The sequence below is a fragment of the Camelus dromedarius genome, chromosome 18 (genome assembly GCF_036321535.1).
Source record: "Camelus dromedarius isolate mCamDro1 chromosome 18, mCamDro1.pat, whole genome shotgun sequence".
NCBI classification, from domain to species: Eukaryota; Metazoa; Chordata; class Mammalia; order Artiodactyla; family Camelidae; genus Camelus; species Camelus dromedarius.
Window position 1 is genome coordinate 27,337,598 of NC_087453.1, and position 15,301 is coordinate 27,352,898.

Consider the following 15,301-nt stretch of genomic DNA (forward strand, 5'->3'; position numbering starts at 1 on the left):
TAAGAACTAGGCATTTTCCGCGTGTCTGTTAACAGAAGAATAAACAATGTGCTGCACATTCATGCAGTGAAATACTGCACACCCAGAGGACGGAGCCGCTGAGACTTACCTACAGCAAGGATAAACCTAGAGCATCCTAAGAGGAAAAAAACGCCCTCTTCTTTTGTGTTTTATATTTCTTCTTTAATGTTTTTAAGAATTTTTAAGTTTTAAGTTATCTGATGTTATCATCTCAAGGATTAAGGCAAATCTAATCCTGCTACCTGATGAATAGCCTGTGTATTTTGTCATTCTGAGTTGCGATGGCTCAGCCAAGAACTTCCCATTGAGATACACGTCAGTCCTGTTTTACCATACGTGCAGCTTAAAGGTTGCTTGTGTGCATCTGAGGGGTCCCAAGTCCATCTCGGCCTCAGCAAGCCCTAACCTTGCCCTTCTGGCCACGTGTACCATCCAAACCCTCAGCCCAAATCAGCTTCCCTTTTTTTTTATGAACTCACAGAGCATCTCTCTTCTACCTGTAATTCTTACCCAACTTATTCATGTCCATCTTTCCAAACAAAACATGAACTCTCTGAGAACAACTGCTCAGTTTGAAAACTCCGGTACCTTTAGGACCAATCACAGCAAAGACCGGACGGGAGACACATCCAGCCGTGGGCCCAGAGGGGCGCTTCCCTCTCCCGCCTGCATGCAGCCACACCACTAACACTGCTCAGGAGCTCGGTCTTCATGAGGCGACTGGGTGCAGAGGAGGAAAGACGAAGTCTTTGTGGAGAGATGCTAGCTCTCGAATCACCCTTTTTCTTAAGTCGATGGCAAGATCACAAATCCCGACCTCCCTTTTGGTTAGGTGCGACCCTGTGCCTAAGTCCTTTCATGGGAAACGTGAACGGAAGAGATGCAGGTGCGCCTCTCGGCAGCCTCGCTCTAGCACCCCCAGGAACGCTCCGCCACTCTCCTTCTCCTTCTGGCTGACTGGGAGGAAGGTGAAGACAGGCGGCCACCGTGGAAGTCGCACGTTAGACAGCAGAGCCTCCCTCGGCCCGGGTCCCAGGAAAACCTCCATGAAGCAGAGCCTCTGCTCCCTGGGATGCCTGACCTGAACTTAAGTGAAGCAATAAAATTCTCGTTCTTAAAGCCCCAGGGACTTGGGAGTCTGTAAACAGTCTAGACTAGCCTAATCCAGTTCTCAGATTCACGCGGGTCACATGCCCTGAGAATTCCTATAACTGCAGAGGAACAGGCGCCAGAGTTTCTGAGACTGGGGCGAAGAGGGGATTGCGTTTTGCATCTCAGTGTTATTTGGCTCCCACCAAAGATTAAGAGCAAGTTCCTGTAGGCGGAGCCACCGCATAATGGGTATTTTCCCATTAGCATTCTGAGCCAGTCTCTCTGCGGGAAGCCTTGGTGGTAAGGAAGTTTAATCATTTTCTTACTACACATGCCTCTACCATCTTCCAAAAGTGAAAAATTCCATATCCATTTCTTCAGTCCCTGAGGGTGTTTAATAAGAGTCACTGCACGTCCTTTGAGCTTCTCCATTGCTATAGCAATAGAGAGGGAGGGTCAGGTGTAGACCCGTCTCCTGAATGCCCTAGGAGACCAGGCCACTTCCAGGTCAGTGTCTTGAGGGATCAGCAACAACCCCTTGCCCTCTGCTCCAGCCCCGGTCACCTCCAGACCTCAGGACACTGGAGATTCTGTGGACAACACAATGGCTGTGACGAGGAGGAAGCCTTGGACCTCTGAACTTAATTCTTGGTTCTGTGCAACTTTCCAAAGCAGCTAAAAGGTAATGGTTTGGCTTTTAAATCAAGTTAAGGAGGACGGAGAAAGAAAGGGAAAACAGACTGGATGGAGGATGGACACACAAAAAATCATTTTTTAACGAAGTATTATTTTTCACTGCCTAGGCAAATGACTTCTGTGAAATGCTTATATGAAAAGCAATACACGGTTTTGTTTTGACTTAGTTATCATTATCATTAGGTTTGGTGCAAATGGAAATTTACAACAAAATGAAAGCGAACAGCATCACGGGTTATGTACAGTCCTGTGACAAGGCGGCCTGCGGTTCAGGCAATGTACCGCTTGGGACACACGTCTTGGTTTCCCATTCCAGTTACTGCAGATGCTACATGAGGAAGCAAAACATACATGGATGAAGAGAAAAATAAGTATCACTAGACTAAAAAAATTAAGACTATTATAAAGGATATAAATAGCCAACTTATAATGTATTGCAGTACAAATAAACAGTAATTTTAGTATAAAAACTGCACTTGCATGAAGAAGCTATTTAATAACAATGATTCAACTGCATCGGAAACAGGCTAAGGTTGTATGAGTCACATATATACACCGTCACAGTCCACAGGGAACTTTAATAAGCCATCTGAAGGCCAGGCATCCTGTCTGAAACTATCCAAGGTCCTTCACCCAAACCTCCTGGTTCAGGAAAGATGCCCAAAGAGCCGTCCCGTCAGGGTTCATCAGACTTGACTCCACATTCGGTTTTAAGACAAGCTGTACCTTCTAAAGGGGATCAAAACATAGGACTGAGGTCAACAGATACTACACAAGACAGGACTCTTCTGTTGGCACAAAAGGTTTACATGAATACTTTCTAAAATGTTCTGACAAGATGGGCCAAGCACGCATGTGTAATACTGGCAGACATAGTGCTTTATCACGGGGATGAAGGACACAGGTAAACCAACCACTGATGCTCATGAGCAAAGGCACCAGTCTCTGCCTTCCTCCTCTCACTTCATCCCAATTTAAGGTTTTATGCTGAAATCTCAGTATATCCTATCATCTCTACCTTTTTTTGGACTCTTTTAATGTTTCCCATGTTGTAAGGCAAGTATACAGGCTCCACTCTTAAAGGACTTGGTAATAAAGAGTCCCACACTGAGTACTTGCCATCAGAGACATTTTTATCCCCCACCCAAATCATGGAGCAATGCCACGGCTATTAAGGATTTTGGCCATAAGAGCCAAACTCTGGCTTTTCCCACTGTCAGAGTCAACCTGTCCGAAGCCTGTTTGCTTTTTGTTACAGTTGTTATTTTGGATTTTTTTGTCACTGAGACCTGCAGCTGACAGGGCTCACGTGCCCAAGATCGCACCCAGGCCGTGCGGGGCCCTGAGACCCGAACGGGCCAGGCCTCTCACCCCACCTGTGCTCCCACCTCACAGGGAGAGGAGGAAGTGGGCCTCCCTGTGCGCTGCTGCATCATGAGGTCTCTAAGCAAGTTGGTGTGGTTTGGCAAGAGATGAATGATAAAAAAAAAAAAACTAAGAAAATGGAGCTAGAAGTTTTAACCTTTCCCTCTAATCAATGAACAGGCATCCCACTTCAGCGACTCACACATAAAGGACTACACCCCCATTCTGAAAGCCAGTTTTACTTAACTTACCTGATTTTGAGACATATAAAATACTATTCTATAATTAAATAACTGATACTGTCACATAAGGAACCATGGTTTTTTTTTTTTATTTTTTTGAATCAAAATCATGTTTTCATGCACTTGACTTCTGGCTTAAATATATTATCTGCAGGAAAAATTTATCAAATCCTATTGACATGTTAATCTAATTTTAGTTATTTTAGGTTGGCTTTCTTCCTTTAGTTCTATATTCAGTAATATTAAAAACCTAAAGGCTGCAAATAGAACGAAATTAAATTAGATGTGTACTTATCAGGCCATTTAGTAAAAACCCCATCTTTTGCCAGGATATTAAAAAAAATAAAAATAAAAAATAAAAACAGGAAAAGTGGTCCACATTGCCAGATATTCTGACTTTTAATGGATCTGCTTCTCCGAACTGTTTTCTTCTCTTCCTCCAATTTTCTTAAGTATTTCTGAGAAAGAAAATATATTTTTCTCATTATATAATTAGATACTACTTGGAGTCCAATTGGAAATTGGAATTACATTTATAAAAAGCCAAAGCAGATTCTATTCCTTCATTCCTTCCTCTTTAGTCAAATACTCCACTTAAAATGAGAATTATTTCAACATGGGGGTAGGGAAGGGATCACACACAGGAAAGTCAAACTATGAAACCCTTCTTATCCCATACCCTTGAACTTGACCTTAATGATCTCTGAAAACTTTGTTTCAGCTGATTAGAAAAGAAAGGAATGCAGTGACGGGAGGGCAGGCCCAGCTCAGGCACCATTTGATTCTCCCTGAGAACCTCCCTCAGGACCACGGCGCTTTGAGCAAGGATGTGTCAGAGACGGAGACAGCAGGAGGGGCAAGAAATGAGCAAAAGGCAAGGCCCTCCCAGTCGCTCGGTTCTCTGATGGCCTCAGACTTGAGGTCGTGCTGCTGTCTGAAGAGAAAAACCACTGGCCAGTCTTAATGAACTTCGCCGTACTGGGGGATGAGGCTGTCAGGGAACTGAGTTGGAAAGATGAAAAATAACCATCTCTAAAAAATGGATTCTGTCAGAATAAAAACTCTCTTTGTGTGAGGCTTGCAACGGGCTCATTCAGCCACACCAAGGGTTGAGTTTCAGACCCCACCCCCCACTCCAGTGAGCCCGTGTTCAGAGTTAACACAAGGTAAGGGTTATCTAAACAGCCAGGAGTACACAGCGTATTTCTTTCTAAAGACGACAGCAGCCTTTTGAATTTCATAAACCTATGCTACTGATTCTGTCTGGACCCAAGGGGTGCAGGATCAACTTTAGACATCTTTCATAAGGCGGGAATCAAATTTTATGAATTTATTCTAAAACACAAATCAAGTAGATGGAAGGATTTTTTAAAAGACATTGGGCCCCCTGGGTATTTTTAGTAGATTGAGTATTGAGAGATTTACAGGGATAAAATTCTTTACACGATTAAGGACGAAAGGAACGAAACCAAATCTTTCATTTCCAGACACTCACTTTCACTAATCCTTTCACCGAAAGCACATCACTGAATTAAAACCAGAAGGGGCTTCTCAGGTATTATCGAAGTGGCTCAAGGGCCAGGGAGCCCTTGAGATGGAAACAGAGCAACACAGCATTCAAAGCTTTCCTCGCAGGACTGCCTTGTCCCGGCAAGACTTAGGAGATGTCTGGCTTCAAAAGGAATGTTGCTAAGGGAACATTTTGAAAAAAAAAAATCACTACAGTTTGGCTAAAAACAACAACTAAAATCTCTCCTGTAAAACCCCTACTTCCTTTTGAATCTCCGAAGGCTACAGCATTTCATCTGAGACGCTTGGCAGTCAAGGCTTCAGGGGTTGGGCTTCTTGACAACCTGAGCCCTTAAGTCAGGATGGAGGCCGCCGATGTCGAGCTGACTACCGTCAGAGTCGTCCCGCGCAGGAAGTACCGTGCAGGGCGTGGGGGCCCGCAGGCCCGCGGGGGAAAGGTGGAAATGTTACAGGGAAGAAGTAAAACCCGACAAGGCCGACTTACAGTCAGGATGACTTCCAAGCACTCTTCTACAATAATATCCAAGACCCTCTAAAAAAGCACCCCTGTACTAAGGTGCCTGACGTATCTTACAGTTTGACAATAAACACTTGATACAAGAGGAGGAAGCAGGTTGGCTGTGCTGTGAGGATGCCCTGCTCCCACCTTGGGGGCCCAAAGCCCCATTGGCTGTCTACGAACAGGGCGAGGAGGGCTGGGGAGAGCTTCCTCTGCTCAGAACTCTGTGGCCCCAAGTAAATGAACCTGTGCCCATCCCAGGGCTCAGACAGATCCTAACAGCATGTTTGTTTTCTGTATCCTGATTGTCATGCCCAAAAGATTCCCCTTAACACACACAAGGCTCAATGCCAGGAGACTACAAGACTAGAGATCAGTTTTTAAGAGAAGTTTGCTCATTTAGGAAAAAAATAAGGGTTTAGTTTAACCTGCAGACCAGAGGGAAGCTGGCGTATTTCTCTGGTCTGTATTGTTGGAAATGCTGGCATCAAGCCGACGGCCCCTTGTCAGCATGCTGACTTCTGCGCTGCCTCAATGTGTCTTCAGCCACCTCTGCGTCGGTTGAAGGGGGCTGCTCGGAGGCGGCGTCCAGAGCCTCATCTGGCCCGACATCTGGCCCCAGGTCCTCCCGGGCCTCTCTCGGGGCCGGGTCCTGGGCGGCACCACTCTCCTCATCCGCACCAGCGGCGGGGCCGTCCTCCTCTTCCTCCTCTGCTTCGTCCTCGTCACCCAGCTCTTCCTTCTCTTCTTCCTCATCTACAAGGCTGTCCTTGTTTTCTTCTTCATTGGAATCCTCTTTTTCCTCCTCTGCATCCTGCAACTGTTCAGCTGCGTGAGCTTCCTCTGACCTCAGAGTCTGCCCTGTGGAGGCAAGAGAGGGGAACAGCCTGAGTAAACAATGGGCATTTACAAATACTGTATGCTTTCACTTAGAGGCAGAATCTAAAAACTAACATGAACAAATGAATATAACAAAACAGAAACAGACTCACAGATACAGAAAACAGACTAGTGTTACCAGAAGGGAGAGGCAAGACAGGGGAAGGGGACAGGTACAAATTACAAGCCATAATATAAATAAGGTACAAGGGTATCATATACAGCACAGGGAATATAACCAGCATTTTAAAATAACTTTAAATGGAGTATAATCTATGAAAATCTCAAATCACTATGTTGTACACTTGAAACCAATATAACACCATAAATCAGTTTAAAAAGGTCATTCAGAGGGGGTGGGTTTATTAGCTCAGTGGTAGAGCACATGCTTAAAATGCACAAGGTCCTGAGTTCAATCCCCACTACTCCATAAAAATAAAATAAAAATATAAAAATAAAAGGTCATTCAGCAATCAATTGAGAGTGCATTCAGCTGTGGAATGAAACAACGGGGCATGTGACAGTTTTCTCCATCCTGAAACTCTACTATCACACAGGACAGATCTCTGGCTGGCATTCACCCCACCCAGGGCTTCTCCCCCTCTCTCTGAATGCTTCCCTGACCATGCTGACTCTGGTGGAGCCTGGGGGCAGGGAGGGCAAAGGTTCCTTTTTGTTTTTAATGTGGTACCCTGTAGAATGCTCAGTGACCCACTCACTGGTCATGGTGATTGGATCAGAAACGTGACTTAAGCCGAGCCAATCAGTACCTCCCAGGGGCCTTGGCCAGAGTCAGGAGGAAAAGCTTCCTCTTTCTGCAGGGATGGCTAAGCTGATAAACCGTGAGATGGGCCTGCTGAGCCACTGAACCAGCTCCATGGGAACAGAAACCTAACACCCCCTGGGCTGTGCTTGAAGCCAGAAGATCCCCGGATTTTTAAGTTACCAGAGCGAATACATTTTCCTTTTTTCCCTCTAAGTTGTTTTCAACTGGGCTTCTGTTACTTTTTAGAATTCTAAGGAACATTAATATATTTCATAATTATCTATGGAAGTCTCAAAACCTCAAAAACCTCAAGAAATAAAAGGAAATATAAGCTTATTTAGTTAAACTGCCACATAAAATTCAACAAAGTCTCATAAAAGTCTTCATACAAAAAAATAGGAATAAAAACAGGCAAATCGAGGGCTACCTGGTCCCAGAAACAGTGTGAAGTAGTGAAAGGATTTGGGGAGACTGGTTTAAAAGACTTAGGAAAATTACTGGTTCACAGCAGAAACTCAGTAAGTGTGAGTTCCCCTCCCTCCCTTCTCATTTCAGTTTGAATGAAGGAAAAAGTTGTCAGCTGATTAATGAAGGGCATACAATTCAAGGTAAAAAGCAATTGCCAAGATGAAATAGTCCCTCATTTAAGAGAGGAAGAAAAAAATTCTTGTTCAAATCAATCTAGACATACTTCAAGGAGTTTGGTAGTGGTGACAGTTTGGTCACCCAGCAAATCAGAAGAAAAATCCACTACCTGTATGAGCACAAAAGCGCAAACCAAGAATTCCAAAAATGCTGTATCTCATAAACGTGTCATACGTACCAGAATGTTCAGACAAATGTCGTGGAAGTGGCATAGAGAAGCACTCTGATATTACCACCAAGACCTAGAGGGGAAAAGTGATTTTACAGTGAGGAGACAGCACATTTATCATCAAGTAACCTCAAAGTTCAGCCCTGCTTCTGTAACCAAATATTCACAAATATACAGCAGTTGGTCAGAAGTCCTCAAGAAAGACAAGGGGATAATTAAGAATTCCCTATTTTTGAAATGTGATACAATGTAGGGAAACACTACTAATTTAGAACAGGGGTCACAAAGTCAAGTGTGTACACACAGCCCACTAAAAACAGATGCATGAAGCAGGTAGAAGAAAACAGACGTTATCAGCCAAGTCAAAAACAACCTTTTAAAAAACACTGTTTTGAAAAATAAAATCATTCTGTATATGGACTGTGCCTCACCAGTGGGTAACCCCTGATCGTGAGGAAGAATATTTCAGGGTGTGGAATTCTTTAGAGTGCCATAAAAAACTCCGGCAGGAACAAACTGAGAAAACACATCAAGGCTGCGAGCTAAATCCTACCGAGACAGCGGCTGACTGGCTCCACCTCCAGCCCTGACTGCAGCGTTGAGCCACTTTCTGCCCGCGGTAAACCTGCCGCCACACGGCAAAGCGAGCTGCAGCTGGGCGGGCCGGGCCCTCTCTACACCCTCCCCGCGCCCACCCCTCCAGCACACGCAACACGGAGACCCCGCACAGCAAGAAGGTACCCGTTGAGAAGGGCTTCCCAGGCCCCCCTGGACCTCACCTACACTCTGCACAGCTGCCCAGGCTTTAAAATAGGAATAGGACGTCGTAAATCTGTGTTTTTAAGGAGCTCTAACAGGTTAAAGAACCCAAAGTCATGGTCGGGTTTGACAAGCACCCCGCCTGGCTTCCCGCCGCTTCCCGCCTGCCTAGAGCTTTACCGTCTTCCACCCTCAAAGCAGTTTCTGGTGTCAGAAAACGGTGCTGCCGGTGATCTCATACACGGACTATGCACTGAAGGAGCGCTCTCATACTGGTTTAAGATGCAAAAAATCCAAAGTATATACATTTCTAAAACTGAGCCCTACGCAGGGGGAGCTGTCAGATTAAAACACTAAAAATAAAACAAAATAAATACATAAACTGAGCCATATATTTACATGTGAAAAGTAACATTCAGTAAAATACTTCAACCATTACTAGGCTCAGTTAAGAGAGTAAACACAAATCAAACCAGCAGCCTTGTTCTGACTCTTCATCTTTTAAAATTAGGGAAAAAATAAGAAATGTACTAGGTTTATGAGAAACAATGACTTGATCAGGAAATCACTTCTGTGGAAAACATCCTGCCCCTCCTGGCCACCGCGTAAGTTAAACTCCATAAAGACTCACAGAGGGAAGGACCCCCCCCCCGCACCCCACCAAGGTCAGCAGGACCAAGCTTCACATGGCTGTGTGCTGGGCCTCGCCTTCAGCCCCCAGGTAACGGCAAAAGTGACACACAGCAACGAACTGCTCACCTGGAGACCTCGCTGAAGGCAAAAATGCTAACTGCTGTGTTTAACTCATATTACAGTTATAGAAAAGGCATTCTGAGCAGAGAAATGTGTTTGCTATTTTATGGGAATATATTATCAGAAAATGTATGAGTCTATCACTGCTTTGAAATTATTTCCTTAAGTAACGTTCTCTCCCCAATGCCTTATAAAGAAACCACAGTCTGTATCACTTAATCACTTCAGCAGTTTAGAATCAACTCCTTTCTTCAGGTCAAACCTCTAATAACTTTCCTATGCTGATTATCTGACTAAGTTTCCAAATATACTTAGGGTCTAGGCAGGCCTGACTTTTGGACTTCAAGTCAACTTCAAAGATAAAATTCTAAAACTCTTTATGCTAAGAAGAGTTTTCAATGGTCTTCCAATAGGCCCACACTCGAGCTACATTCTCCATAGCTCCATCTCAGAACTGCCCAGGATCTCATACTGTTCCCCCTACAAGAGTCTCACATTTATGCTGTTAGAAAAGTCTAGCAGCGGACAGTAGATGGGAAAGTACATTTATATCCAAAGTCAAACCATTTTAGGCCAGAGTATTCGGGACACGTTAATTATCAGTAAGATTAATGCAGCAGAATGGAACATACCCAGGACCTAACAAATGACATATCTAAGTTCTGTCCCCACCCAGGAAGTTAGTATCAGGAGTCAAATCTCAAATATAAACCATAATATGAGGTAAGCGTGTTCATGGCAAAATAAAATCGAGTCTCTTTGGCTCCCTGGAACATAACTTTGTAGTACCACGTTATGACTTGCTATAAAGGCTAACATTTTTAGCTTGTTTTTAAAAAAGATCTTGCTAAAGAGACGAGATACATTATAAATGTAAGGATAGACTTTAACACAAACTTACCTAAAAGGTTGTCCTTTTTATATAAATTCTTAGTAATTGTCAATTATTCCTCTCATACAGTGTTTAAGAGCTATGTGATTAACATATAGTATAAAGACTTTTAAGAACTTTTTAGAGTTTATAGCTCAGATTGATCAAGTATAGGTAAAGAGAAAGATTTGAACACACTCACTCACACACACACACACAACCAAGAGTAACACATGCCCAAACACTTCAAGTTGCCTATATAGTTAAGCAAATAAATGTATTACCCCAACCCTCACCTAAAAGCCCCAGGAAGAAGATGCACAGGTGCCTACTGGACAGTGATTCTCATACCCAAAGACGACATAGTGATGTGTTTTGCATCTTATTTTTTTCACACAATAACGACTGTATCTTTTATCCACCCAATCTTACAGAATCCACCTTGGGAAAACTGCAGTCTATGTATAAGCAACTGATAAGAATCAGAGTTTCAATTTGAGGACATGAACAGGAAAAGCCATTCTGTTCACCCAAGGAGCAAATTCGTAGCTCTGGCCTCAGCACCACGGTGTTCTAATCACACAGGCAGTGCGTGAATTCACAGCTGGCTCGGTTATCTTGGAAACTATCAATTCAAGCAAGTCTCTATTTCTTCTTTCATCATAGCTGTGTTTTGGGTAGCACCTATCTTCAGAATATTTAAGGGACAGGATTAAGAGAAAATAATTTAATTAATTTCCCATGATATCTCAAATTACCACTGGAAGCAGTATCAAACAAGCCAATGTTATCTGACTGACTAGACTATACACAAAATGATGTTCATGTGCTTTTTTTTTCTTGGCTGCTTTCTAGTTTTGCATGAAACCAACTGGCTTTAAAGACGAGGAAAAAAGACTGGCAGCATCCCTTACCAGACCCATGAGAAGGCCAAAAATCAAGGTGGCTACAACGAAAAAGACGTACGAACACCAAGCAGGTACTCCAAGGGTCACTGTGAAATAGTTGTGAAGATGCTGTAATCAGAACAAAAAAGTAAAATACAATATTTATTTATAATGAGAACCAAAAATGTCTGACTCTCCCACCCAAGCTATAACTCAGTTCTGTAAATTTCTCTACTTACAGGAGCTCCCACAAAGAACATCCAGAGGTTTACGCATCTGTGTGATTCTTCAAGCAAGCAAGTCAAATTTTACAACATTGAGAATCTAAGAGCAACAGTCAAGATCGTTTCTAGTAAGAGTCATACTTCCCTGAAGTTCAGTTCAAGAAGAACTCTAGTGGGACTGTTGTCTAGTTCCTTCTTCCATCATGAGAGTTTCTGGTCACTCTCCCCTAGTAATTTATATACCTCAATTTCTACTCATAATATGGCATCCATGAAAAAATTAAACTTCTTGGGTCTCTACCAATTTTTAAGTGGAACTAAATTACTACTTACAGAACATCAACTATTTACAATGTCTCCATACTTCCTTCTTCTCATCAGACTCTTATTTCTCTACCCTCATCCATCCTCAACAACTTTCCTAACCACCATAAAACCTAAATGTAATAATAGAAGAAATTTTCCAGGTAATTCATTATGAGCAGATAAGACTTCGTCAGTCTTTGAGTGCATACCCCTTCATGTTTACTGTTCCCTGAGACTCTATTTGATGCCAAACACTCAAAAAAAAAAAAAAAAAAAAAAAAAGAGTGAAGAGGTACAATCTTAGCTACAAATTATTTACATGCTAAATCATACAGGAATTACAGATATGAACCTGCTGGTTTGGAGTCAAAGCCCATTTAGATGTGGACTTGCAGGAACCATGCTTCCTTCTCATGATGTCTTAGTGATCATGTCTTTCAGGCCCTACAGCTTCAAGCACATTCACTATAAACTGATAACTTTATGATTTTGTTATGTCTATAGATAGTCTTATTTATAAAATTACTGGGCACAGGATGAAATGGCTCCAGGCTAAATGCCACCAGCAGGCAGAGATGACAACTGAATGACTTCCCTAGAACTGACGAGGTTGATGAAACGAGTCCAAAATTCTCTTTTAATACTTCTCAAAACCTAAGTTACTCAAGTATCTCCCACTGGTTTCTCAGTTTATAAATGTCAACTAAATAATATATTTTATTCTGGCTTAATTCAGAACAATAAATAAAAAATCTTGCTAGCCGATTCAGAATAATCTGAGATCTCCTCATTTTTTATTCAGCAGTAGAGATTATATATAAAGACTCATCAAGTTTTTAAATACTGACACATGTAATTAAAGTGTTCAATAAATATTACTGATTAAGAAAAAGATACTAGCAAATCCTTAAACTATTCATAGGAAATGCAAACAACTGCTGGTTTGTTAAACTGTCACCTGTCCTCTGTCGATGGCACAGTCAATCACTCTGCCTTCAGCCAGGGCAATTACGTATTAAGAACAGTCCAGCATTCTGCAGCCCAGCAGGTCAAAGAGGTATTTGGGATACAGAAGGCTGTTTCATTCAAATTCTGCTCAATGGAAGTTTTAAAATGCATTGTACAGTCCTCTACTTTAGGAAATTTTGTATACTGAATATAATTTATGTGTGCTTTTCTTGATGATTCAATGTCGTCATCAAGACTTAGAACTCTCAAACGTGTCAAAGAATTAGGAGACACAGAATGTCAGCATGCCTCTGTGCTGACCCCTGGATGCGTGAATTCTGGAACTTGCTTTATAAGTAATATCTGCCCAGAGAGTTGGAATGAATCACATCCAGTTGTAAGTCTTTCTGGACAGTATCTTAAACCCTTTCTGCAAAATAAATGATTAAAGAAACCCTCAAGAAATTTTCTAAGTCATTTTACAGAATTCAGTAAATTATGTGCCTCTGAATCACTGCATTCTGAGTCACATACTTCTTGGTGCATTTAAAAACATCCTCTCATTGTAGTAAGGCTCCGCTTCAATTTTCTTCTATCAACTTACTCTTGAGAGAATTTGAGCTTCTTAGAGAAACTCTGCCATCTTGTGGTCTTTTTAGGCGATTATTGCTAAAGCCTCACTAAACAAGTTGTATTTTCACAACTGCAGCCACAAATCTTTCTGTTTGCTTTGCCTGAGTCCACACTGGTTTCAGAGCACGAGTGCTGGGTTCCTGGCACGAGGTACTTGGAGTTTTGCTGTATGTATGTTTCCAAGTAACAACTGATTCAACCTGACCTAATTCAGTTTTAGATTTCTGTGTTGGTTTCCTTCACTGCCAGACACAGTAACAGTTTTCACTTGTGGAAAACACTGATCCTTGTTCAATAATATGTGTTCATTACAAGGAAGTATCCTAGTATTTCATTAAAACGCACAAAAATGTCCTCTGATGGGCCTGATACCTCATACTATTTTATTTTTGTAAAAGAGGACTGAATTAGAGCTAATTTTTGCCTATATATGGATTTGAATGAGAGGACTAAATGAAGACACCATTAGAGTAGAATGAATAGGAACATTCCAACCAGCGATCAGATGGATTTAAGGAACGGGGCCATGCCAAGGCAAGCAGAGGTCGGAGGCGGAACCTCCCTCCCCAGGGAGGCCAGCACTCCCTCTGGGACCTGAACTCCTGCAGGGCAGAGTCACTGCTGCCCACAGGCACCATCCACCAGCCCAGTGCTGCAGTCTCATTCAGACCTGGGCTGGCCCTGGGCAGAGAGCCTTCTGAATTAGATCCCATCTGTGTCACAGGATATTCCCTGACGGGTTGTGGAAAGATGCTAACATCCCTTTCAGACACCGCGTACGTAGGCCGTGGCACAGGCGGGTCAGGAGGGCCGTGTCTGCGGCACAGGTGTGCAGAGACCACCCCACTGGTGTGTCCTCTCGTCTCTCTTCACAGTCGGCTACAATGACAATCCTCAAAATGCCTTCCCAGTGTGGGAGCAGCTCAGAAAGGCTTCTCCAGTGATGGCCAAGGGTTCATTCCCCTTCCAAAGTACTTTCTCCTCTTACACCCACAACAAGGCACAGACATGCAGCCTCTTGTCGGCTCTAGGGGAGGTCACCTGGGGGTGTGCATCGTCTCACTGTGACATAGTTCTAGAAATTTTCACAAGGGAAAGAAAACCCCAAAACAGTAAGAGAAGAGACACCACGATCTAAAGCACAAGGGGATGTTCTCAAGCTTAAAATTCCCTCTGGTTATTCTCCGGTCTAAATACTCATGGCCTTTAACTCTCATCCTGAGCTGTTTATGAAACATTAAATCTTCTCCATCACACAGACTGCCCTCCCAAGGATGCAGCACCTTACTGTAGCTAAAATTTGCCATGTGCCTGCATCCTTTCATAACAGCAGGAACACTGAAGAGAGGTATTAAGTTACATTCTATATTAGCTCAGTAAGCAGCACAAATTCACCAAATCAAATGTTTAAATACATCCAAATGCTACACCTAGTTAGCGGAAGTACACATTGTACAAACTGCCGTAAAACCCTATTTCAGTCCTGCTATCAACCAGTTTAAAAATAAATGAAAAAAGATAAAGTATTCCTTGTTGCCTAATAGGAGGGGAAAAGTAAAATAATGACAACACGAATGATTAATGAATATAACTAACGAAAAACGGTTATCAAGTACATACTAGGTACCAGGTTCTATGCTAAGCGTTCAGTGTTCCAGGAACAACAGCCCAGGGCAGGGGACACAAATGGGGTCAAAAACACACGCCAGGTGGAGAGCAATGACCCGTCTCCCTGGAGAAAGATGATGCCTCCTGTGTCACAGTGGCCAGCTGAGCCGAGGGATGAGACGACACCTGGCTGGGCACACGGACACGTCACACCTGTGCCGCAGACACAGTCTTCCTAATCCCAACCGTGCCCCCGGCCTCAGCCGCAGTGCCTCCCACGTTCAGTCTTCTGCATGTCATTTTCACGCCATCAGCCTCACCTGTGCTGTCCTCTAGATATTAACATTTTTCATTAAGTTCAGTCATTCTTTTTAAGTCAGTTAAAATTGTAAAGAAATTTTATACTGC

General features: G+C 43.0%; 1 protein-coding gene across 2 annotated transcripts in view; it reads right to left on the reverse strand.

The window, feature by feature from the left end:
- Positions 1 to 1,880: 1,880 nt before the first annotated feature.
- TMX4 (thioredoxin related transmembrane protein 4) overlaps positions 1,881 to 15,301 on the reverse strand; it is a 35,848-nt gene continuing 22,427 nt past the window's right edge. The window contains exons 6-8 of one of the 2 annotated variants that reach the window (XM_031434457.2): positions 11,202 to 11,303; positions 7,914 to 7,977; positions 1,881 to 6,306 (exon numbers count right to left, since the gene is read on the reverse strand). In XM_031434457.2, coding sequence (XP_031290317.2) covers positions 5,933 to 6,306; positions 7,914 to 7,977; positions 11,202 to 11,303 — 540 coding nt within the window. In that variant the 3' untranslated portion in view covers positions 1,881 to 5,932. The remainder of the gene's footprint in view (positions 6,307 to 7,913; positions 7,978 to 11,201; positions 11,304 to 15,301) is intronic. The other variant, XM_064475870.1, reaches the window with a different exon arrangement.